The sequence below is a fragment of the Phoenix dactylifera genome, chromosome 3 (assembly GCF_051530095.1).
Source record: "Phoenix dactylifera cultivar Ajwa chromosome 3, Ajwa_hap1_PhDact_Kaust_v1.1, whole genome shotgun sequence".
NCBI classification, from domain to species: Eukaryota; Viridiplantae; Streptophyta; class Magnoliopsida; order Arecales; family Arecaceae; genus Phoenix; species Phoenix dactylifera.
In genome coordinates, this window is record NC_143192.1 from 8,278,809 (window position 1) to 8,304,507 (window position 25,699).

General features: G+C 36.7%; 1 protein-coding gene across 1 annotated transcript; it reads left to right on the top strand.

Annotated features, from left to right (window-relative positions):
- Positions 1-16,324: 16,324 nt before the first annotated feature.
- Positions 16,325-20,658, top strand: LOC103710552 (putative ascorbate-specific transmembrane electron transporter 1). Its single transcript, XM_039122040.2, has 4 exons — positions 16,325-16,555; positions 17,749-17,797; positions 17,882-18,081; positions 20,119-20,658. The coding sequence occupies exons 1-4, from the start codon at positions 16,340-16,342 to the stop codon at positions 20,425-20,427; spliced, it is 774 nt and encodes a 257-aa protein (XP_038977968.1). The 5' UTR covers positions 16,325-16,339; the 3' UTR covers positions 20,428-20,658.
- The last annotated feature ends 5,041 nt before the right edge of the window (positions 20,659-25,699 follow it).

Consider the following 25,699-nt stretch of genomic DNA (forward strand, 5'->3'; position numbering starts at 1 on the left):
GATTTTTATATTTTTCTACATTATTCATCCTGCTAACGTAATGAAGGGTGGTCAAAAAACCATAATGATGGCTATTATAACGGTTGATATAGCACCGATACCATGCCCAATCCAGATTTCATGTCATTCTTAGTAGTTCTTGGATTGCATGGAGTTAATATGATGAGTCTTTTTCATAATTCGAATCATGTATACTTATGAATTTGATTTGTTCTTTATAACAACTTATCTGGATTCCTACATAAATCCTAATATGATGTTGATTCTGAACAATTAATTTTCATTCTTTATTTTCTTCTTCACCTTTTTCTTGAGAGAAGATAGGAAACTAAATTCTTCTATTTATTAAGTGAATTCTCATTCTCTTAGGTAACAGAAACAGGTCTACATGGATATAGGAAAGTGGGTCTCTTAACCAAAAAATAATCAAATATAATCCAAATATTTGTATAATAATGCATTTTAATATGATAGGAAATGGGTGCATCATTTAAATGAATGATTCCTTTAACTAAGTTCGATATCAACATCATAACTGACCTCGCTCCTGGGCTTATCTCACTTTTAATCCTGAAGTCCTTTCCCTCAATGCCAATTTTAATATCTTTGCCAATATATTTAAAATCTTAGTCCTTGCAAATTGATATATCCTTTGATGATTATAGCAGTTAAGACGAGCGAGGCTTTTCTGTTTTTCTATTCCTATCTTAATTGAGTTTTTAACAAATAAATATATGTAGAATGAACCAAAAAATGTACTTTAATTTTGACACTAATATGTCATGCTAGATATTTACATATGTTGGTCACTTTATATATAATATGAGATCCTGTATTATCTCGATTTTTTCAGAATTTTCTCAGGTTCCATCTTGGTCAAGATACATCTCCATCATCCAACAAAAACATGATATCTCGGCCAACTTTGCTTTGTCAAGGGTGCGAGCTAGTTGTGTCAGTATAATTATTTGGCATGGGATGTCAATGGGCCTTAGAACAATCGTATTTTCGCTTCCATGAATTATAGTGCTAATTTGTTAAAAAAATTGCAGAAGAAATGAAAAACAAGAGAAAAAGAGAGAGAGAGAAAAGTGATTTTATTTCTCTCTTCCATCATATTCGGTACATATCAAAAGTTATATATACTCGTATACAGACTACATAAAAGAAAAATAATATAGGCCGATATAGTATCATACTAACAAAAAAACAATATTACTTGCTGATACAAATTGTAATACGATTCCTAAAATCACTCTAACAAAATAATGCCAACAAAGAAAAATAATATCGATCGATATAGAATCATGCTAATAATGAAAAATATTATGGGCCGATACAGATTGTTATGCGATCTCTAAAGTTACGCTATCATAGTTTTAATTAAAATAAAAAGGAAAGAAGAAAGAAGAAAAAAAAGACAAGGCTTTGCTTTGTCTTGGTCTTCACTAATTTGATTAGAACCCTCTTTGTTCTAGATTCTACATTTCTTTTCAACTTGCATACCACTATTTCACATAGCCAAGCAGATGCAATTCATGTTGTAGATCTACTTCCATCATGATTAATAATTCCCATTACGTGGACTAAATGGACCCATGGCATCAAGAACCCTTCTTTTTTGCCCTAATGATTAAATATCCTACGTGCCATCAGCCTCTAGCTCTTCTGTCACAAAGTGTAACAACTACAAAGAAGCCTGGTCTCTCTGACCAAATTTGGCTCCCTCTTCAAGTTCTTCTTCCATAAGCACACGCAATGATTTAGTTGTCTTTACCTCAATGGACAACACTTTCACTTCCTGGACCACTAGAGTAATGTGCAAATAAAAGGTTGATGGGCTTAGGGAGAACAATTTTGTAAGCTTCTAATGGCAAGCTTGGTGGCTCAATTTTGTAATATGGATGAACAATTTGTTCTTATCCATAATACCATCTCCCAGAGGTTGGTATAAATAGATTTATGGTGCTCAATCCTCCACTTTGTCTTGGACAAATCCTTAGCATTTCCTGCTCAAATAACAAAGGAAACCACTTGCATGTTTGGGAACCAGGTCCAAGTCTTGCCTTGCTTTGAAGGTTCTTACCAAGTGGCTTAAATTGATTTGTGCCTTCACTTGGGGAAGAGAGAATTTAGGGTTTCTGAGGGAGGACCAACCTTAGCACTGCTTGTGTAGACCATCATCAAAAGCCTTCCTTGGCATGGATATTTCTGTGTATGCTTTTCTTTTCTTTCTTGAGCTTCTTTGCACTTTGTTTCCTTTTCTTTATTTTGATTCATGCTTCAGCATATGCACATTAATTATTTGATGGGTTCAAAACCACTGGAGGCCAAGTAGATTTATCTTCAGCTAAAAACTGGAAAATCTTGAATTCGCATTTTATATGATAATTTCTTCAGCCTCCTTTTTTTAATGTACTTGCACATTAGCATGGTATGAGGTTCTTTTTCATAAAATTTTGGTGATCTCTATAACCTTTTATTTCTGCTTCTTTCGATATATTGCTTCTTGCCAACAAAGTCCAATTCTTTGATCATACAATGACTCTAGTACTATTTAGGGAGTTCTTTTCTCATTTTTCCCCTTTGATCATACTAGGGTACAGTGTGAATAATTTCATCACACTTTTTTAAGGACATCTTAAACATACTTTATCAGGCTTTTAACCTTTTAATTCTTGAATAAAAGACTGGGGTACATCCCTTAATCATGCATCTCTTATCTTTAACAAGTCTTAAATTCTTTTAGCTGCATACCTTTCTAGGATGCTCTATTTCGTTCCTATTCTGAAGGATGCGATTGTTGCTCTGCTTTTTCGAAGGAAAGCTTCAATGCTGATCTTCTCTGCGGTCCTGCTTTTGTTCAGAACTTTTTATGCTTAATCTGAAATGTTGATGTTTTACAATCCCACATGTAATCCACTCAATGTCATATCTTTGTTAGCTTTCAGCTCATGATTGAAGTAACCTAAGGTATTCATTTACCTTTTCAAAGAGCTATTTTGAAGCCATATCCATCATCATTACATTAAAGTAGTTATAACTTACCCCACCTTTGTTCAGCCTTGTTAGTGGTTGTTATATCTTACCAAATGTCTGTTGTTTGTCTGCTACCTATGACATCAAATATGAACTTCATTAATGGTGGATTCCTCTTCCACTTACTTGAATGAGCTTTCAATCTCTTTCTTGTCTCAATTTTTGACCATTTCTTCTCTAAAACAACTCACACACAGTACTTAACACACTTCTATCAGTGCTCTTCTGAAAACTAAAACATACTCTATTTTGCTTGATTTAGGCCATTAACTTTTGCCATGTGGTCTTAATTAATGGCATTTACTTTTTTCTTTTAACTTCAGTGATTCTTTTATCTTATAGGTATATTGTATTTTTTTCCCTTTTCCTTTTTTTTTTCCTCTCTTTAAGAAAAGGGAAGAAGAAGACCCCACTGGCTTTATCTAGCATTTACATGGTCTGAATGTGTCGGCTCCTCAGAAGGACCCCATGTTAGATGTGAAGTAATAGACATTAATGCTAATCTAATTGAATGGTAGTCAGTGATGTTGGTAGGATTCTCAAAGGATGGACAAGAAGACTCATGAAAATGAGATCTCACAGTAAATAAACTAAAATAAACTAAAATAAAATAAGAAGAGCAAGACCAAGAAGGGTAATGGCTAGGAAGGCCCAAACCTTGGATACTGCATGGTAGAAGGGGATTGGTGCAATCATGGGGTCATTGCAATATACATTGGGGCGGTGGCATACCAACTTGGCTAATAACATATATATGGAGCACATGTTGGTTCTTGAGCCATTTGTTATATTAAACAAGGATAATTTCATAATGTGCCAAATAGATGACTTGGATAGGGGGAGTGCAAGATCTCAAACTTGTATTAGATACTCAGATCTCAAACTCGCAGCAAGTCTAATCTCAAGGTTTGTCAAATAATTCATACAGTTCTAGTATAGATATATCCAAAAAAAGTCAAAGAACAACAAGGAGCACTCTAGGCAACTTTCTTTCTCCAGCCCACAAGATAAGAACTTGCCACTTCTTGCATGTCTATCTAATGATGAGTTTGTGTACTAGGGATAAAGAGAGTGCAGCTATGTGACGTAACATACAAAAGAAAAGAAGTGTTCAGGAAATCATGTATTCTAAAGCTCCAAGCAATCAAACTTTAAATTGTAACCATTTTTAATGAAACCATTTTTCTACTTTATTATTTAATTGATGCTTATCAAGAACATGTTATCCAAGTTGCTTTGTTTACTGTACATGGCTCCTAATTGTTAACAACAAACTTCTTGGAGTTACAAAAAGAATGATTGCATAGCGTGGTGTGCGCTCCAAGTCCAGATCTGACATTATAATCTATGGAGGACTCCTGAATAAAATAACAAACAAGCAATAGATTGTTTAGTCCCATGCAATCCCCTGTTCCACCTAAAAAAAATCAATGAAAGACTCATGGAAGTAGTAACTGGTTTTATTAGAGAGGTCTAATTGTGAAGTCTGGCAAGTAAAGGGTGGGCATTGCAGGTGGAGAGAGCTCGTGGTGGGGCCTCAATGGGTCAGGTTGGGTGCAGGGGTTGCTGGGTTCCTTTTACTTGCCTTTAAAGCTGGTGGTCATGCCTTTGGGCATGAAGTCCTTTAACCCTGCCAGGCTCCTCCTGTGGACAGGAAATAATGGGATGGATCTGAGAGGACTGGAATTAAAGTGTGAGTTGGTGCAGCCTAAGAAAGTGATGTCTCACTGGTATTCATTGGAAGATAGGCAAATTGTGGCTCCCCTGGGTGGATCATCATCCATAGAAGCCTTTTTTTCTGCCACACAAACCTAATTCTTGCATGTAAAATGCTGGTTAGATTCTAAAGTATGTTACTTTAGCATGTGCAGTGCCTTGGATCAATTAGGTGTAAACAAAATACTTGTTGGACTTCTATGTAACTTTAGCATGTCTCTATGGTATACTGTTCATCAATTAGATTGGAGAATAATAAAACAATATGATCCTTATGATTTACTGTTCTCGTAGAATAGCCATTCCGAGCCAACATACTCAAATCCTCGTTTCTTTTCACATGCATGAAAGAGTTCTCTCTCTAGCTATTTTCTTTCTTGGTGTGAGGATCCATGCGGGCGTGTCATTAGTTCCACATCAGTTATTCGCTGGATAGATCTTGGGTACGTATACAGGATCAAAGAATCTAAATAATACTAATACCTTCCGGCTAGCCATTAGGTAAGATCTTGAGTTGTGACAAATAGTATCAGAGTGGATCCGGCTCATAACTTATGTGGACTAGAGGACACTGCATCACGGATCCATTGGGGCTGACCATAGGCCAATCATGATGCTTGTGATTAGATTTGACCCTTAGTCTGACGACTACGTCATGGCTTAAATGGGAGGAGTATGTCAGGATCTGTGCGGACGTGTATTTAGTCTCACATCAATTATTCATTGGGTAGATCTTAGGTACTTATACAGGATCAAAGAATCCAAATAATACATTCCAGCTATATATTTTAGATGAGATTCTGGGTTATGACACTATGTCTCTGTTTCTTTCTCTCTCTCACCATCGCTCTATCTCATTTCTTTCATTACTCTCTGTTTCTGTCAGTACACTCTCCCTATCATTTTTCTTCCTCGCTCCCTCTCTCTCTCTCTCTCTCTCTCCCTCCCCCTCCTCTATCTCTCTTGTTCTCTCACGCTTTCTCTTATCTCTATTGTGTTATCTCTCTCTCTCTAGCTTTATCTCATTTTCAGTCTCTCTCCCTTTATCTCTATTCCATTGTCTCTCTAGGTTCCTTGCTCTCTCTCTCTCTCTCTCTCTCTCTCTCCCTCCCTCTCTCCCTCCCTCCCTCCCTGCTTTCTTTTGCTCTTCATCTAAACAAATTGAATCAATAGAGGATATTTTACTTTTATCCACCGAGACGTAAATGGTTAGAAAACTAATAAACTAATAAAATCTATATTTTCATCGGAAAATAGTTGTTAGTTTACTAGTTGTGAAGATCAAGAATGCACATATGGCATTAGGAAAGCAAACAAATTGAAATTAGCTAGATTTTTTTTATGCCCATCACATTTGATATATATTGTTTGACCCATGTCTTAAAAGCTTTATGGTTTTAAAACTGAGTAGATTGTTAGGAGCCTTACTTGCTTTGACCTCTCCAAATTCTAAGGATGATTTGGAGTTATTAAATCCAAATCCTCCAGTTCTCGAGGTAAATCATGAGGCTTGCTCAACATAGTTAAAGAGACTGTTGGTCTTATAACAACCTATGACCTCATCCAAAAATACTAGCCGATATCCGACAAGAAATCGATGTAGAACTAAACACACGTCTGTACGGATCTTTACATAATCTATCTGTTTAAGCTCCGACGTCTTCGTCAGACTAAAGGTTTAAATCCATTCAAATCTAATCACAAGCACCATGATCGATCCGTAGTTAACTTCAATAGATCTATGCTGCAATGTCCCGTAGGCCTTATAGATTATAGGCCAGATCCGCTTTGATACTATTTATAACAACAAGCCAATACCTTATCCAAAATTGCTAGCCGATAGATATTATTTGAGTTTCTTAATTCTGTATAAGTTTTTAAGATCTACCCAGCGAGTAAACGATGTGGAACTAAATACACAATCGCACAAGTCCTGACAGGTTTTAAGAAAAGCACTAAAAAGCTCTAAAGCAAATGCATCTTCTAAAATTTGCAGGAGGTGCCGAAGAAATCATTCAAAAAAAACATGAAAAATACATATCTAGCCCTTCTTGTAGTGAATCCTGCTCCATGGAAGAGTTTAATGGAGCTATCTGAAAAGGCTTTGACTATTCCAGGGGATGTAGATTCCTCATTAATGGGATTTCAATAGGAATTTCCCGGTGGAGATAGAAGTGCTAATAATCCTGAGAAAGACAACTAATAATTATATAATGAGCTATATTGTCTCTTTAGTTGAATCTGTTATACATCTAGCTTGAACAAAGACATGCCTTATTATCTTCGGACAAAAAACTAAAGAAAATGATGATAAGTTGTTCTATAAAAAAAAGATATTTGGATTACTACATTTATTGAGCGCTAATTAAAGTTCTTACTCTTTTGTGCTATCACAAGGTCATTCATATTTCGTCAAGTTGCTTATCTACGATTATGATCTTTGATCCCTTTATACCAAAAACAAAAGAAAGAAAAATAGAAGACTCGAGCTGGGCCTGTGCCTATTTTATCTCCAGGCTAAACCGATCTGGTTAGACAGCCCATGGGCCAAATCTGGCCCACTATGGGGTTTTGCCGAGGAGCTCCTTCGCAGCGAAGATGAAATAGAAATAATTTTACCAACATCTTAAATTGCAAACCAAATGCCCAGATCTGTGGAAATTATAGGAATCAAATTGTGGAAAGCCAATTAAGTACGAATCAGGGATAGCATATTTCCAAATATTTGGACATGGTGAAGTTACCTTGATGTATCTTCCCTCAAAAGAAGATTATAGAAATATAATGAATGCAAAATACCACTAACATTTGAAGGGACAAAGTGTTAAAATGGCTCTAGGTTCATGTCTGTGATCGATCGGGCATGACATTAGGGTAATACCCTCAACATCCGACTGCATGTTAGCTCTATGGTAATCCTGTTTCATATGTAAATTTGTTTAAAAGTACTAACCAATGCACCATATCTTAAAATTGGTTTTAGGTTGGCTCTTAGTTGAATGGATAAAAGTAAGAGCATAGTATTTACCAAAGCATTTGATGAAAGAAAAAGAGAAAGTTCCACAAAGCTTGGTAGATCAGATAGCTAGAACGGATCCAACATTTGGTGAACAAAGGCAATGGAATCAATTCCTCCATCTTTCCCTGCTTTAATTACGTGGACCCAAACTTAGATCATGTCTGTTGGCCTCCTTTTTCACGTAACTCATCATTAGATCTGCTTTTCCTGTCTTTTTGCAAGTTCATCAGGAGTTCAAAGCTTAGATCATAAAGAGATAAGCTTTGTTGCAGTAATTATTTTGCCATCATTATCATTGGACAGTGGCAGAAATCCAAATTGGACATATAGAAGCATGCAAATGTTAGGAACCAAAATTTCTGGGCTTCTTTTGGAAGGAAGAAGTTTCCACAGGTTTGCTTGCTTGCATATTACTAGCAAAAACCTAACATCCCTGCAATGCAATCAGGTTGGATTGGACCAGATACGAATTGGATCGGATACAAAATAAATTAAAAGTTTATCAAGCTAAACCTAATATATTTTTTAAATAAATTAAGAATCCAGATTCGAGTCCGACCATTTTATTAAACAAATAAATTAAGCCGACATACAATGGATTGTATCGAGTTAAACGGGTTAAGCGATTAAGTATTACCATCCCAAAATTTAGTTTGATCTTATATTTTTTTTAGAGAATATTGGTCATATATTTTGAAATTATTAAAAAATTTATGTATTTATTTATTTATTTCCTATTATCATTAGTAATAGTACTAAACAATTACTAGAATATAATATTATATACTATTATTATTATGGTCCAAACCGGACACTCAAATCGGCCATCTGAGCACACACCCTAAGGCAGGGCCCAGATAATATGCAAGGTCTAAAAAAACTATTCACAATCTCCATATTTATGAGCAATAATATCCTCGGTTGATAATAAATTACAAACTTGTACAAAATTATTCTTAGCTTCCTTTGACACTTAAATTTCAAATTTTAATTTTTGCTTAGACCTGGGTTTGTTCAAGACCCCGGGTAGGGCCCAAACCTTCAAGCTGTGGATTGAGCAAGACTTGGGCTTTGCCAAGCTGGGCTCGGGCCCAAAATAATATTGTTGATATTAGACCCAGGCACAACTCGTCTCAATGCATGCTCGGGCCTTCTGTCAACCAAAAAAAGTCTAATTAGGAGGGGCATGGTTGCAAAAGTATAATGATTTGAGCCATATAGACCTTTCCGCTGGGGGCTGTGTTGTGGAAATAAAGGGTCTCAGACTTAATCCCACATCGGCTGAATAGCGAAAAGATCTGTGCCTTAAATGGAGGGCTCGATTACCCTTCCCTCATGAGGCGCATTTTAAAGGACAAAACTGTAAGGGGTGGCGCCCTCCGGCGAGCCCACTAGGCCCGGAGTCACCGATCCCCAAAGCGGACAATACTTTCTATGGGGATGCAGTTTTCTTTTCCTGTTCCAGTTCGGTAGGGGCTAAGATCTGAGGTTGGAGGAACTTCGACCTCAACAATGGCGCGCCGGGTAAGGACCCTTGACCTCGGCATAGGCCTTTCCGCTGGGGGGGCTGTGTTTCCTCCGACCTCAACAATGGCACGTCGGGTAAGAGCCCTTGACCTCGGCATAGACCTTTCCGCTGGAGGGTTGTGTTGTGGGAATAAAGGGTCTCGGACTTAGTCCCACATCGACTGAATAGCGAAAATGTCTGTGCCTTAAATGAAGGGCTCGATTACCCTTCCCTCAGGAGGCATCTTTTAAAGGACAAAACCGTGAGGGGTGGCGCCCTCCAGCTAGCCCACTGGGCATGGAACCACCGATCCCCAAAGCGGATAATATCTTCGGTGGGGATGCAGTTTTCTTTTCCAGTTCGAGTTCGGTGGAGGCTAAGGTCTAAGGTCGGAGAAACTTCGATCTCAACATGTGCAAATAATGACTTTTAAGAGATAAATATGCAATAATCTATTTTTGTAACGGCATATACACAAAACAATCGTTTGTTTCTTTGTGTTTTAATTTAGTATGAAATTTATGCCATATAATTAAGTTGGCTTTGCTTGGCTGTAGAGTTGGGCACTGGGCCGGGCCGCCCACGGCCCGGCACGGCCCGGCACGAAGCGGGCCGTGCCTGGCACGGCCCGCTAGCTACAGTACCGGGCCGTGCCTGGCAGGGCCCATTTAAGGGGGCCGTGCTGGGTCACGGGTTTCTGGCCCGCGGGCCGAGCCCGGCACGGCCCGCTTCGGGCCTGGGCCAGCACGGCCCGCTCTTGGCCCGCGGGCCAAGCACGGCACGGCCCGCGGGCCATCCCGGCACGGCCCATAAGGGCCTGGGCCGGGCCAGGCACGACCCGTCTCCATAAAAATTAATGCTTCATAAATTTTTTTAATAAATTAATAAATATTGAAAACTAAGGATTTATTAATATAAAGCCACCTTAATGGTGGGGGGTTTGGCATAGACCCCTACCAGTTTATTAATTTAAATCAAAATGGTACATGAAGGGAGGTTTGGACCTTGGTCTGACCTCCAGAATACAATAAGAAAGGGCCGAGGTTTGGACCTTGGTCTGACCTCCAGAATACAATAAAAATGTACAATTATAAAAAATTAAGAAATCTTACTAATCATCAGTGATTCAGTGAATCAGTATTCACTCTTCAGTAGTGTTTGTATCATCATCAGAGGATGTTGTATTATGTCCACCTTTATCTTGAAGTCTTGCCTCAGCATCCAACCAATCTTTGAAGCAGAGAAGCATCTCTACCGTTTCGCCCGTCATCCTACTTCTCTTTTCGTCAAGAACACGCCGACCTGCACTAAAAGCGGATTCCGATGCTACCGTGGACATCGGCACAGCTAAAATATCGCGTGCAATTGCAGACATAACAGGATATTGATTTTTAACACTCTTCCACCAAGATAATACATCTAGATTCTCTATTTGATTTTCATCATATGCAGACTGAAGATCATTTCGTAAATAAAATTCTAGTTCACTACTTAAAGATGAAGAAGATGAAGATAAATTTGAAGCATGTGTGTGTTTTCTCCGTGCAATGAATGAAAAAATAGATGACGAACGAGAACTACTAGAAGAAGAAATAGAGCTTTGTACGGAAAATCTAGATCCACGAATTTTTTCATCATATATAGCATAAATATCATAAAGAAGTTGTTTTACCTCATTTTTAGCAGGTTCAGGATCTTGATTCATATTTTCACAGTATGCATCAAGTAAAATTAGCACGCCATTCAATTTAACTCTTGGATCAAATACAACAGCTGAGTTATGCATAGGACATATCTTGTCCCAATACTCATTCCATTTAGATTCCATTTGGTCAATAATAGGCATTAAAACATCATCATATCTATGTTCTGCAAATTTTTGACTAATTATATATGCTTGTTGTAAAAATGAACATGAAGTTGGATAATAAATACCAGAAAGAACATTGGTAGCATTATAAAAACTAAGCAAAAAATCTTCCAAAATTTTTTCTTTATTCCAATCAGTTTCAGTCAATGTAAAGCCTAATCCACGATCATTAATATATGCACTTAATAAGTTTTTATATGGGTATGCATCATGTATCATGCTATATGTTGAGTTCCAACGAGTAATTACATCAAGTTTAAATTTTTTAAAACGTTTACCATGATTTATACATAGTTCCTTAAATTCTTGAAGTCTTGATCTTGAAGCATGAATAAAAGAAACTGCATTTCTAATTTTACCAATCACATCTTGAATCATACCCATGCCAGCTTGAACAGAAAGATTTAAGATATGACATGCACATCTAATATGCAATAAATTTCCATCTAACATGGGATGCAATGAGTCTTTTAATAATGCAACAGCAGAATTATTATTAGATGCATTATCAAAAGTAATAGACATAATTTTATCATTAATATTATATGAACATGCAGTTTGATAAATGATATTTGAAATTTGTTGCCCAGAATGTGGAAAATCAAAAGCACGAAAAGCAAGAATACGTTTATTTAATTGCCAATCATTATCAATATAATGAGCAGTAATGGCAATAAAACAATTACTACCTACAGATGCTGACCAAATATCAGAAGTTAATGAAATTTTTACATTTAAAGTAGAAAGTGTTTCAATTAAACTTTGTCTCGTTGCTAAAAAGTTAGTCATAGCTACTCTTCTAAATGTACGCCTACTAGTTCTTTTGTAAGCAGGTTGTAGGTTTAATTGAACATATTCTTCAAAATTAAAAGATTCATATAAACTAAAAGGTAATTCATCCTTAACTATCCATTTTACAAGTGCTTTTCTTTGATTTTCATGATTATATGCAAAATTACCTACAAGTAATCCCCCTTGTATATTAAGGGTACTTTGAGTTTGAGCATGAGAATCATGCATCCTATAACTCTCTTGATGTCTTTTTAAATGCCCTGTTCCCCCACTACTACTACAACTATAAAGTTTGGCACATTTTTTACATTTAGCTTTCCAGACTCCATCAACCATAACTCTATCAAATTCATTCCATACAGCATTAGTCCTCTTACGAGAAGAGGTTTGATCTTCACTCGGTTCACTAGTTCTAGAGGAACTAGGAACATGGGGTTGGGGGTTAGTTTCTTCTCCCTCAGAAACAGGAGGAATGCCAAAATGACTTTCCTCAAAAGATGACATATCTAAATTGATGAATTCAAAAAATAAAAACTAACCACAAGGAGGAATTGAGTAGAGGGTCGGAGGGCAGAGGCAGAGCCGAGATTCTGAGCTTCCTCTTGTGCTCTCAACAGGAGTGACATTCTCTTCTCAACAGGAACCTCCTCTTGTGTAGCACTTGAACACTTGCTAAATGCAAACTAAAAATTAAATTGCTAGAAGAGCACTTTAGAAGAGAGAAATAATAGTAGTAGAGAAGGAGAGAATAGTTGGTTTGGTGTGGTGAGAATGAGGGAGGAAAGGGCTATTTATAGAAGCCCAAATTTTTTTTTTTCCCAAAAAACCCCTCAATTTAGCCGTTTTTGGACTGTTGGGAGGGGCAATTTTGGAAATTTCCCAAAATAGCCGTTGGAAACGGCTATTTTTCTCCCCCCCTCTCCAGACGGGCCGTGCGAGGCACGGCCCGTCTCGTGCCCGGCCCGGCCCCAGGCCCGTCTATTGCACGGCCCGTCTCGTGCCATGCCCGGCCCGGCCCGCCAATAGACGGGCCTGGGGCCGGGCCGGGCTTCCGTTCTGTGCTGAACGGGCCGTGCCCGGCACGGCCCGTTTAGACCTCGGGCCCGGTGGGCCGGCCGGCCCGGCCTGATGCCCAAGTCTACTTGGCTGCTTTGGTTGGAGTACACTTTTGCTTTCTCTAGCTGAATTGAATTAATACTTTATTTAAACATTTTAATTGATTATTGTAATGCCACGTCGATATAATCCGATTCTATATTTTCCCAATATTATAGCTATCATTATTAGCTTTTAATTCAACTATTCATCTGATCAAACCGGCATAACATGTTCCAATTGATAAAATATCTTGATTCGCGCAACTTGAATCCACCATAATTTACTTTTTATCTAAAGTTTTGTTGTTTCTTGCAATTATCATTAGTTAAAAGTACAGAACTTATATTTGTGAACTAACAATCATTGAGATGGAGACATACCGTCTACTAAAAATATTATAAAACTGCACACTGTGCCTTTTTTTAACGTCTAGTAGATGGATAGATCATCAACGTATACTAATCATGGATCGAACTTAGCACAACAAATATCAAATTTTATATAAACTTAACCGATTAAAAATGAATAGAGTTTAAGCTCGAGTTCTGATCTATGATCAACTTTACTTGCATGCTATATAAAATAAGTTCCTCTTCATGATTTCAATGCTCAGCCCATCATTCTGCACATTCTTGCCTTTCTTAACTTCTACATGATGTATCAACCCCTTATATCACATGCAATACAAAAATAAATCCATCCTCACCATTTCAAAGCTTAGCCTGTCATCCTATGTGTTACTAAGTAGAGCCAACTTAAGTATTGTATAATCTTCTAGTTATTTGATACCAGAGTCCTGGTTTCAGAATTGACGTTGACTCATGGAAAGTGGGTCGTACTCATCCTGAATGCCAGACAAACACCCCAGGGATTCATCCTAACCTGCCGACTGATTCATATGCCATTGAGGGGGCCACCAAGTTAAAAATTAAAAATATCAATTTATGATCTAATCCATCAGCCCAACGTCCAACTTTATGTTTGGGTTTAATATAAACTGATTTAGGTCATAAATAGAACTGCTTGTCTAAATCTATTTATTAAATAAGTTTGGTTCAGATTTAAATCTTTGATCTATTTATCTCATTTTGACCTATTTAATAATTGAGTCAGATTATGATCCAATTCGTTTATCCTATTTAAAATATATTTTAACATATTTAACATGTTTCTGACCTGTTTAACTTGACCTGCTTAACCTATTTAACCTGTTTAAATCCATTTAACCCATTAAAAATCTGTCTGGCCCATTTAACCCATTTAGCAGTTGATAAATTAGTTATATGGGCCAAACAGGATACCTGTTTAATAAATAAGTTGGATTCAGATTTAAAATTTTGACTTGTTTAATAAATAGATCAAGTTTGGATTGATGAATTTTTTATCCAACCAGCATCTAAGCCAACTCGTATCTGACCCGATCCGACCCAACTCAACCTGATTGCTACCTCTAGTACCAGAAATTCAAATCCTCTTATGGCTGAAATTATGGATGTAGCACGAGTGCACGACCTTACCAAGATGGATACATTCCTTTGCGCTGGCCTATAAACTGGGAATTGCCCAAAAAGAAGATTTGGCTAGGAAGTGCTCAATTATCTTGTTCTAAATAAAAATTTTTCATTCAAAAAAGAAGAGTATTAGCTATATTTTGGTGGTAAAGGACCGCATGGTTGGTTGCTAGACTTCTTATAATTAACAATCTGATGGGCACCTGACTTTTCCCTTTTATTTTCTTTACAGAAAAAAGAAAGTGGAAGGAATGAAAGTCCTATGCTAGGAGAACAAGGCTTGAATCCAGATATCCTTAGCAACTTTGATAGTACCTGTTTAGGAATTGGATAATTAGATAGTGTTTCTCTATGAACAACAATCTTGGATGCTTGTCCTGATTTTTTTTAAGGCTATAGTTTCAATGGAGGATTCATGCTTAAAATGGACAATAGAACAGATCACTCAAATAAATATCAAATTAATTATTTTAAACACTATATTGGATTTGAATCTGGACATGGTAGAAGAGCAAGTATTTAGAAATAAGATACCAATTAACTTTGCTAACAATTATTGATAATATTAAATTGATTGCTAAACAAAATAAAAATACTCAATACATACATTTTAAGATAATTCGGTTGTATTTGTCGTAGAATCTAATGCATATACCAAATCTATAGTGTTTTAATTAAGATTTTAAAAAGAATAAAAATATTTATTTTTTTTATAGAATGGGACATCATTCCATTGATCATTCATGTAGATGCATTCTATCATTTTCTCTTTCTTTTTTTTCTTTATTTTTTCATTTTATTTCCTTTTTTCCCTTTTTTTTGTTTTTTCTTTTTCTGCTTTTATTTCTTTTTTTTCTCTTCTTTTATTTCTTTCATTTTGTTTTCTTCCTTTTTTTTTTTCTTCTTTCCTTTTTTTTTGTCCTTATTTTTTTTTTCTCCTCTTTCTCCAACTTGTTGAAATCCTACCCCTACTCCGGATTTTTTTTATTATATATAAAAAACGAGATAGCAGGAGAGCCGCCACTAGTTTAAAACTTTGATTCTAATTATCAAATACTCTGAGATATTCACATACAACGGAGGTGGATGCAGCCCATAAAATAAAAAAGAAGCAGAAAATACATAAAAAAACGAAACCAAGACGTAGTTATCCCAAACAAAATCTTCTGATTGATGAGATGTAAAGGATGCCACACAGTCTGCCGTGCTATTTGTCTCACGAAAAATATGGGCAGCTTGGTGGGGGACACTTCCTCAAAAGACTACGGATGTCATGTAGCAGCCGCAGCTTATCCGCCATAAGACTCGAATCTCGGATCTACTCAACATAGTCCGCGATCATAGAAGATATTCTCCTGCTGGGCCGTGACCGCAGCACCTACCGCAGTCTTGTAGAAGATACTTTGATCTATTTTTTCTTCTCTCCCTTCTTTTTTTACGTGTCCACATGTCCACGGTGGACCATATTCATCTAGAAATTTCTCGCCTCTTACCTCGCTCCATTACATCACCGCGGACCAACCAGACAGATACAAATGTTCTTCAAAATACAAAGATAGATTTCATGTTCGATCTTCTTCCGCCTTTTTTTTTTGTTTTTTTTTTGGTAGAAATCTTCTTCCGCCTTCCCACCAACTTCGCCCGTCAATGTCTGGAACATGCGCCCAAACAGAGGGACCCACACATGACGTATGTGCTTCCGAAACTGATGGAAATCGGACGGCCCGGATCTCGCGGCATCCGGTTCCAAAGTAATAATTCATAATTATCGCCCAAGGTAAAGACAAATGCCTTCCGGGATCGCTCGTCTGAGAAGTAAGGAGAACAGAAGAGAGCAGAGGAGAGGAGAAGAGATGGGAGGATTGCCGGGGGTGAGGGCGTTGCCGTTCACGTTCGCGTCGCACGTGCTGGCGGCGGCGGCGGCGGCGATGGTGCTCGTGTGGAACATCCATTTCCGGGGAGGGCTCGCCTTCGAGTCCACCAACAAAAATCTCATCTTTAATGTGCGTTATCTTCGATTTCCTTGTTTGTTATGCTTCATCCTTTGCTGTTCTTTATTTCATCTTCTTGGGATTTTATGAGAGAAAATTTATGTTGTGCATTAAATTACTCCTCTTTTTTTTTTTTTGGGGGGGGGGGGGGGGGTGTGTTGGTGTTGGAAGGTGACATGATTGGTGTTTTCTTTAGTTTAATATAACCTTGTGGTACGACATACGTGAGTGGAGTGGGTCTGATGGTTTTGATTGGGTGTTCCATGTAGTGTGATTGTTACTTTTATTGGAAGTTGCGGTGTTTGTGTTTGTCTTGTTTTATTTTTTGGATTGGAGATGATTGATGCCCTCTAATATTTGTGAATTTTCTATATTTTTATGCTTTTATAGATGTTTTTGGACAATTTTTAATGGACGCAGGATGCGCCTCTTGCTCTGTCAAACAAAAATGGCTCCTTTTAAAGAACATCCTTCTTCTGTTTTTCAGCTCAAAATAGCTCTTTTAAATAATTTCGATGCTCAAAGAACTTTTGGTTTTCAGCTTAAAAAGTCCTTCTAAATAAGTTTGATACCTAAAGAATATTGATCATATTAAATGACACATGCTTCTTGTTTGGTGAGATCTGACCAATGGTCTGTCATAACGAGGAGAATCCATCTTTACTGGAGATTATCAAACCAATGAATTTTGAATGTTAATTTCTTTTCTATGATCTCAATAGCAAGTTCAGTGGTTCACCACTATTCTCAATAGCAAGTTTATATGTTATTAGACGCCCAGTGTTTAACACATACTGTATAACTGATATCGCGAGGACTGTGACTAAACACATTAAAATTTGGTTAAATTTGAACTTACAAAATTTAAGATTGCTCCCATGTTTGATCTTAATTGCTTTTGTTCTAGTTGCTGATTTGACACAACTTTTTTTGGGGGGGCATGAAAGTCGATCATTTTTCCCCATCGCTCAGACTGCCACTTTGTTGAATTATAATCTAGATTGCATTAGAGAACTTCATTCCAACTGCAATTATCATCTTTTCCACATAATCTGTTGTTTTGTTTCTTTTGTTTTCTAAAGATGAAACTATTGATGTTGTTTTACTTGTCAGAAGAGATAGATTTGATGAAATGGGAAAATATGGAATAATTTCTTATTGCTTAAACATTCACGATTGGTTTTTGTAATTTTTTACTGTTGCAGGTTCATCCGGTTCTTATGACAATTGGATTCATTATCATGGGAAGTGAAGGTAAGCAAGCTGAAGGACATTGATCATTAGCCTTGTATGTTTTATAATGGATATATCGTTTCTTTTTTTCAAACTGATATGCAGCTATAATGAGTTACAAAGCTTTCCCCTGGAGTCATGAAGTACGTAAAGTGGTTCATTTGGTTCTTCATGCAATTGCTCTTGTACTTGGAGCTGTGGGAATCTATTGTGCATTCAAGTTTCATAACGAAAGTGGAATTGCTAATTTGTACAGCTTGCATTCCTGGGTTGGGCTTGGTACTATCTGCTTATATGGCATTCAGGTGAATTACAACAATCTACACTGTAATGCTCTGACAAACTAGTTTAAGTTGTTATGCATATTAGAAATGAATCCTTATGAGAATGCATGTCGTGCATTTCTAAGTCATAGACACATACTCTGTTAGCATGTGAATCGACAAAAGACAGATGCTGCAAACTGCATGCGCAATTGTATCAAAAAGCAGCGCAATTGTATCAGATAGCAGCATGGTGTTAGATATGGCTAGGATATAACAAAAGACTTCAGATACATTTAGGATACTTATTGAATATGTTTTGGTTTGACATAGAGAGGTGCTGATGTCTTTCTTTTGGATGAGTGTTTAACGACGAATACTATAGATTGATATGAGTATATGGAGTGTGGACTATGGTCTGTTCATTTGAATGATGATATGTATGTATGGTCATGTATGGTCACATAGCTTGTGGATGGCCGTGCAGTTTGTAGATGTTGATATTGTTGAATGGAGTAAGAACTATGTTATTGTGACAAAAGCCACTACACTATAGAAACTTTTTTTTCTTGCATATATATATATATAACGTGTGCTTATTTTTGTTATATCGCAATTGTATCATATCCAAATTTTTTTCAACATTTGTCATATTGATATATTTGTATTATACATGATCTCAAGTGCTGACCATGCTGGTTGGCACATTCTATGCAAAACCAGTACCAGTACCTAGCATGGGTCAGCACAGCACTCACCTAACTTTTTTAATAATTTTAATTAAAAAATAGTATGTTCTAGCAAAGTGTGGGGCTTAGCATGGCATAGCACATACTATGTTGGAGGGTGTCTAGCATACTTGCATCAATATTTAAAACCTTATGGTGTTCTATTGTATCATTATCACAATCCTATATCCATATTGATGCTCATAGACATGGATTAATGATTACAAATTTACAACTGAAAATAAGAAAGACCTTGTTGATAGTGTGGGGCTTAGCATGGCATGGTACATACTATGTTGGAGGGTGTCTAGCAAACTCACAGCAATATTTAAAACCTTTCAGTGTTTTATTGTATCATTGTCCCAATCTTATATATATATTTGATGCTTCATAGACATGGATTTATGATTACAAATTTACAACTGAAAATAAGAAAGACTTTGTTGATGACAAGTAACAGTAGCAGTGTGAAAAACAGCAAGACAAGCAGCAGATATTGCATTAACAGAAGTGGCAATTCCTCAAAAAAGATATTTCTCTACTTGTTGCTTACAATAACATTCAAAGTGGCAACACTTATGTCAGCATCACTCACAAGATGCATTTTAAGCAACACAAAACAGCATCTATCCTGGTGATCTTCATGCACTGTATTCATCCTATCTTATTATCATAACATTTGTAACTATATCGTCTTCCAAACATTTTTATGAGTTAATATTCACTGCCATTATTGCTTATCATTTCTTGATAAAACCCATGAATATTAGTACTACTTGAGCAGTTTGGAGTTTTAGTTATTAAGTCAAGGAGGGTGTTAGTTCTAAGTATAGAATTTGAACTTTTCATATCTAGAAGCCTGAATTTTCATAACTATAATAAAGATTATGAAGAATTGTCTTAGATGTTTTTGGCTATTAGCTTTGAAGACTGAGAAGTTTCAAATAGGAGAGGGTTCGATTAAATCCATCGAGTTGTATGAAATGAGGGAGACCTGAAAATATAGATGGCAGCTCGGAAACTATGAAACTTAAAATATTGAATAAACTGGTGAAGTGGTGAAAATTTTTTAAATAAGACAAATGAAAAAGAGAATTTCATGATGATATTAGAATTACACAAGTATTTTTGGGGCCATCATGGTAGATCAGCAGTCAGCAGCATAATTATATCTTTTTTCTAATTATTTTTTGGAAAAAGAGAAGGATTAGTTGCATTTCAAAATGATTTGCTACACGCACATGTTATCATTGTATTGTTTTAATTTCTCCTCATGCACTCTGTTTATGGAGCTTTTCTGCATCAATATTTGGTATTTATTTCAGCTTTTCTTCTGCTTTTATTTTTTCAGTGGATTTTTGGCTTTGTCACCTTTTTCTTTCCTGGTGCTGCCCCAACTCTCCGTCGTGATGCTCTTCCTTGGCATGTATTTTTTGGGCTCTTCGTCTACATATTGGCCTTGGCCAGTGCAGAATTAGGCTTTCTGGAGAAGCTCACTTTCCTACAGAGCACAGGCCTCGCCAAGTATGGTTCAGAAGCCTTCCTCGTAAATTTCACAGCTCTTGTTGTGATATTGTTGGGAGTCTCTGTTGTGATATCTGCTATTGCTCCTGCCCACATTGAAGATCCCCATAGTTATACTGCAATATCAGAAAATTAGTATATTTTAAAAATTCTCTGATGACCATTATTCTCTCTTATCGAAACATTATCACTTCTACATATATTTACCTCTGCATATCCTTCTATATTAGGCTTGCATGACCCCCTCTTGAGTAAATTGTTGGTTGAATGGATCTTTGAAAGAGGGATTTGTATGGGCTCTTTTGTATGCAAAGTTTCTATCCTGCTGAGAAAAGCAAACATCTAATTGAATCACTTGCTTTTGCAATCTGTATTGTCTTTAATTAATTATCTTTTCTTCTACGTTGCCTTTCAGTGGAACTTAAATCATATTTAAAATATTTTGAACATTGTAACTTCTTTTCTAGTGGTATTAATATTTGTGACTGCATGTTTAAACTATGCAAAGGTTACTTGGTTGTGGAAACTTAATTTTTCTTTTGCTTTCATGCTAATTTTATTTTGTAATTAAAAATTTTAATGAGCTATTGAAGATATCATTTAATGGATAATGGCTTAAAAATCAAGGGAATAAAAACATATTAGTATTTGTCTTCGCATACGATGATGCTGTTGTTGCTTGAAATGACATTGTCTAAACCTGTATTCGTTTCCTTGGCTGAAGCTGACATACTGCCAAGTGGGGAAAAAGGAATTTATATTCTTTTATGGGGAAAGAATATAAATTCCAGACAAATAAGGAATTTATGTTCATATATTCTTTTATGGGGAAATCTGATGCCAGATATATTCACTGTTAATTAGTGTTGACACTGGCAAGTGGGGAAAAAGTGTTATAATGGCAAGAGGAGAAATAAAGTCATGAAAAATTTTAGATAAGCAATATTAGAAGAGTACAAGGAAAAAATGATATTACCACTTCAGATTGGGAATTCTGAAAGGCCCCCTTTACAAAAGATTATGGCTTAAGCTCATCAACTTAATCATCAGAAACAGCAGGCCAACCTTAATTACAGAAGTTCAGAAATCATTGTAGGCAGATCTAATGGTTAGTTTTGTTGTAAATTGAAAACTTGTTTATGATATGAGATATATTGTTTACTCTTCTGGAAACTTTTAGGTGACATGGAATCTATGACTCCTTATCTCCATCATGGGGAACAATCAGAGAAATGGTTTATATTCCATTATATGATAAATTTCAATTCTTTGGGCACTGTATCCTACTTCCTCACAAAACAAAGTTTGAAAAAGAAACGGTAGGGAAAAAAATAATTAAAAAGGAAAAGAAAAATATAAAGAACTTTAAGTCAAGGCAAATAACAACCATGCTACATAAACATCTTGATTGGGGATGTTAATAAGGAGCAATTAAGTCTGGGCATTTCATTCAGGTCCTAAATCTAAGACCAATCCAACCAAATCCAATAGGCCTAATCCTGTCCCGACCTAGTCTGACCATATTTTTCCCTTGCCTACTGAACCTGACCTTCCCAACCTGAAAAGGGGAAAAGAAAAAGGGAAAAAGGGCAAAAAGTATGAGCATGAAAGCTAAGTTGTGCCTCTTTGTAGAACATCAAATATTACCCTGTTATCTGCAAATCCTAAATAATGTCACTTTTACTTCAGGAATTTTTGAAGCAACAAGAATAGTTAGAACTACACTGTTATCATAGAATAGAAATGGCCCGGTACTTTTTCCTATTTTCATTTATGAAGATGGATAGAGTTCTTCCGACTTTTTATGGGATCATGAAATATGGTGAGGGTGGTGGTGCTTGGTCTTAAATGACTAGTAGGGTTGCAATCGAGCCGAGCTGAGTCAAATAGTTCAAGGCTCAAGCTTAACTCGATTCATGTTAATAACTTTCCGAGAAGGAGGAGAGCCTGTTGAAGATTGATTGCCGAAGCTTCATACAAGTAGCTAATCTTTCCCCATTTCACTAAGCAAAGGGGGGAATATAATAGATTGAGACGCATGGATATTGAACTAGAGAAGGTTAGTAATAATATATATTATATATTTTTCTTGTTTTGAAGATTAAATTGTCTCTTCTATATCATCCAGGTTTAGTAATATATTAAGATGCTAACCCTCAAAACCTGTGAATTAATAAGAATATGCACTGGTAAAGTAAACTTTTACGACGTTGATGTAAAACTACAATAAATTGGCCATGCTGCGCTATCCCGAACAAAGGGGAGGAGATATCCTAAACTAAATGGGAATAGGCTAAACCATGGCACCTCCAAAGAATCTCCACACTCTCTAAGCCGAGAAGCAGCTGAAAACGATATCCTCCTTTGTCCCGGCCCCCACCAACTTGCCACCCTTCTCCCTCCCGAACCCGGCCATCCAAGCGTTCGTCGGCTTCTTCTCCTCGCCGGCCGATTCCGAGACCACCTCCCGCCGTTTCCCATCGTCGGCGGCCACCCGCATCTGCCTCTCTCTACGCCGTTTGATCACGTACTCCTCCGAGATGTACACGTCCATCGCCGATTTGAATTACCCACAATGCCCTCCCCTGGTGCCTGTTATAGCTCTTGCTATAGCTAAGCAGGCAAAGTTAGGGAGGGCTCTGCAGCTGGTAGCAATGTGGGGTATGGCTTCGGAGAAGAGATTGGCGAAGCTGTGAAGGTGGGGTGGTATTTATGGCGACGTAGTAATTGGAGGTGGTAGGAATCCAGTGGGCACCAGTCCCAGTTTCTCTCCTGCTGTTTCTAGTAGAGAATGGAATGGAATGGAAAGTATTCACCAAAAAGGTGGCGTTGGGTCCTTCCAAATGCCTTCATGGCCTTTGGGCTGGGGTGGCTGGCAACATACGTGGCCGCCACGTGTCCAAGTAGCAGCTGTTCTCATGCATGGAACGTAGGCAGTGGTAAAGGGAAAACAAAAGTAACAGGCTTTTGTATCTTTTAGCTATGGAATACGTTGGGCAGTGGTGCTGTAAACCGACCACACCATTGCAACTCTGCTTGAGGTTAAGAAGAAAACAAGAATATAATTTTATTTGTTTGAAGTTTGTGATTTGTAATCCTGAGTGTGGCAAGCATGCACAAAGATTGCAAGAAATGGCAAGTGAAGGTACATATGGAGCTGGCCCATTGTTTTGGCATAGGCCATAAACTTTAATAAAAAGAATGGAAGAATTAGGAAGAGGTTTTTTTTAAGTTGACTGAAGATTAGTAAGTAGACATCCAAGTCAAAAAAAGGAGGGTGTAAATCCACATCACAGAGACCACAATTTTGGGCCCCTGGTTATAGGAGGAGGATGCCTTCCACTTGGGTTTATTGTTTCTTAGGGCATTAAGCTTGAGGTTTAGTACAATATTGGAGATCAAGGAGTTTCCTGCTTGATTGGAGCAAACAGTGGGCTTTTTTACGGCGGGCGGGAGGGGGGAATGGATGTAACCAGGTGGGGAACAGCGTGGGATTATATACTCTAATGCTTTGGGTCATGCGAAAAGAAGTTTCTGAGTAACTAAGGGTCCTATGGTGGTATTGCATGACAGTGCTGCTTTCTTTTTTTTTTTTTTTTGCTAGGAACAGTGCTGCTTTCTTTCGGTAGGGGGATCGAAGTCCTTGTCTTGCCTCGAGATGTTCAAAATATATATAATGGATGGAAGTTTGTTGATTTTTATTTTTATACATGGCCATAGATACTTTGAAACATGTACTGCTTCTTAAAAACTTGTTTGGTTTGCACAAAAAAAAAAAAAAAAAATCAACAGAAAATAAAGAAAGTGCTTCATATTTTCTTGAAGTTTTGCAAAAAAAAAAAAAAAGAGACGAAAAAATAGCTTTTCTATGAAAATAAAGTTTTCATAGTTTATATAAAAGAAAAACTCTAATGAGACATGAAAAAGTCACTTTTCCACGCACTAAAAACTCTGTCTCTTTATTAAGAGTATAACAAGAAAATAGATGCTTAACCAAACAAAAAGCATTCTGAAATGTGTCATTTTTCGATGGTCGACTAAACATGTAAAAAAATATTTTTTCAAGTATCATATACCTATGCATCAACTTTCTGTAAAAAATATTTTAGTAAAAAAAATCGCAAACTAAACGAGTCCTAAATTTAATAAGGGATGGAGTACTCTCCTGTACTAAAATGTGCTGAAAGATGAGAACGAAGAACATGAGCATTATCTTTATGAGAGGCCCTCAATATGTATGCGCAAATCTTGGACACATGCTACATTCTATTTCATGCTTGCTAGAATTCTAAACATGACTTGTTAATTTTAGGCATATCATCAAAGAAAAATGCTAGACCAACATAAAACAAAAAAAAAAACCATAAGAAATTAGGTTAAGGGTTCGGCGCTACAGGCTTCGGTCATGGACCTCTTTTTAGGCAATAGTTTTTGAATGCTGATCCTAGTTTCTTCCATGTTATTCATGCGCTTTCATGTTGAGTAACTTTTAGATTTTATTGTGATTTCTTGTTTACGATAACTTGGAGTCTTCCTAGGAAGCCCACCAACATCACATGAAATATAATTTTATAGATTTGTTAGTGTTATCAAAACAACAACCTTATGGCCTTAATCATTATAAACCCTCAAATCCTTCGATATGCATGGATGATTTCACATTGTACCTACCTCCATCAAAGCCTCAGCTTGCATGCTAGAATGATCCAAGGTGGTATAAAATAGAAATAGATCCACCATCATGATGATGCAACCATAGAAGAGATGACATGGATTACTTTCTTTTCCTCCCTCCCTTCATTGTTACTATGCCAATTGTCAACTGTTGAACTTGTTTCATTTAAAACAGAGCATTCATTACTGGATAAATAATATGATTTTGTTTGAACGAGATGGGAGAGCCAAGTTCCACAGGAGAATTCATTATGAAAACCTTCCATTCTGAAAAATTAAGAAAAGATCCTATGTAGAACGACGTAGTCTATGTCCTTTGATTCCTAATGAAAGTTCGTCTCAGAATAATATATACCTCAGACTCTTCGTTACACTGTTTGCTTTATCAAGAAGTCCAAATTAGTGGAGGTAACTTTTTACAGTGACCTTTATTCTTTAACAGCTTATTCAAGGACCATCAGATTCTTCATGCAAATTAACTCACATGTGAATATTGCACTATTAGTCTTTTCATCTGCAAATAATAATAATAATAATAATAATAATAATAATAATAATAGTCGTATAAACATCTTCAAAGTTGGTGAAAAGCGTGCGCATGCACACATATATACATACAGACACACATATGTATATAATGTAAAATATTTTAATAAGAACATACGTTGCCTCTATGAATTTGGGTGTCCTATGTTTCTATAAACATTCAAGCATCTTTTTTTTCTTGGCATGGT

Excerpts from the sequence above, each read along its gene's own strand:
- LOC103710552 (XM_039122040.2), top strand. The coding sequence starts at position 16,340 with ATGCCTTCCGGGATCGCTCGTCTGAGAAGTAAGGAGAACAGAAGAGAG. Across the intron at positions 16,556-17,748 it reads ACAAAAATCTCATCTTTAAT|GTTCATCCGGTTCTTATGAC; the intron begins GTGCGTTATCTT and ends TTACTGTTGCAG. Across the intron at positions 18,082-20,118 it reads TCTGCTTATATGGCATTCAG|TGGATTTTTGGCTTTGTCAC; the intron begins GTGAATTACAAC and ends TTATTTTTTCAG.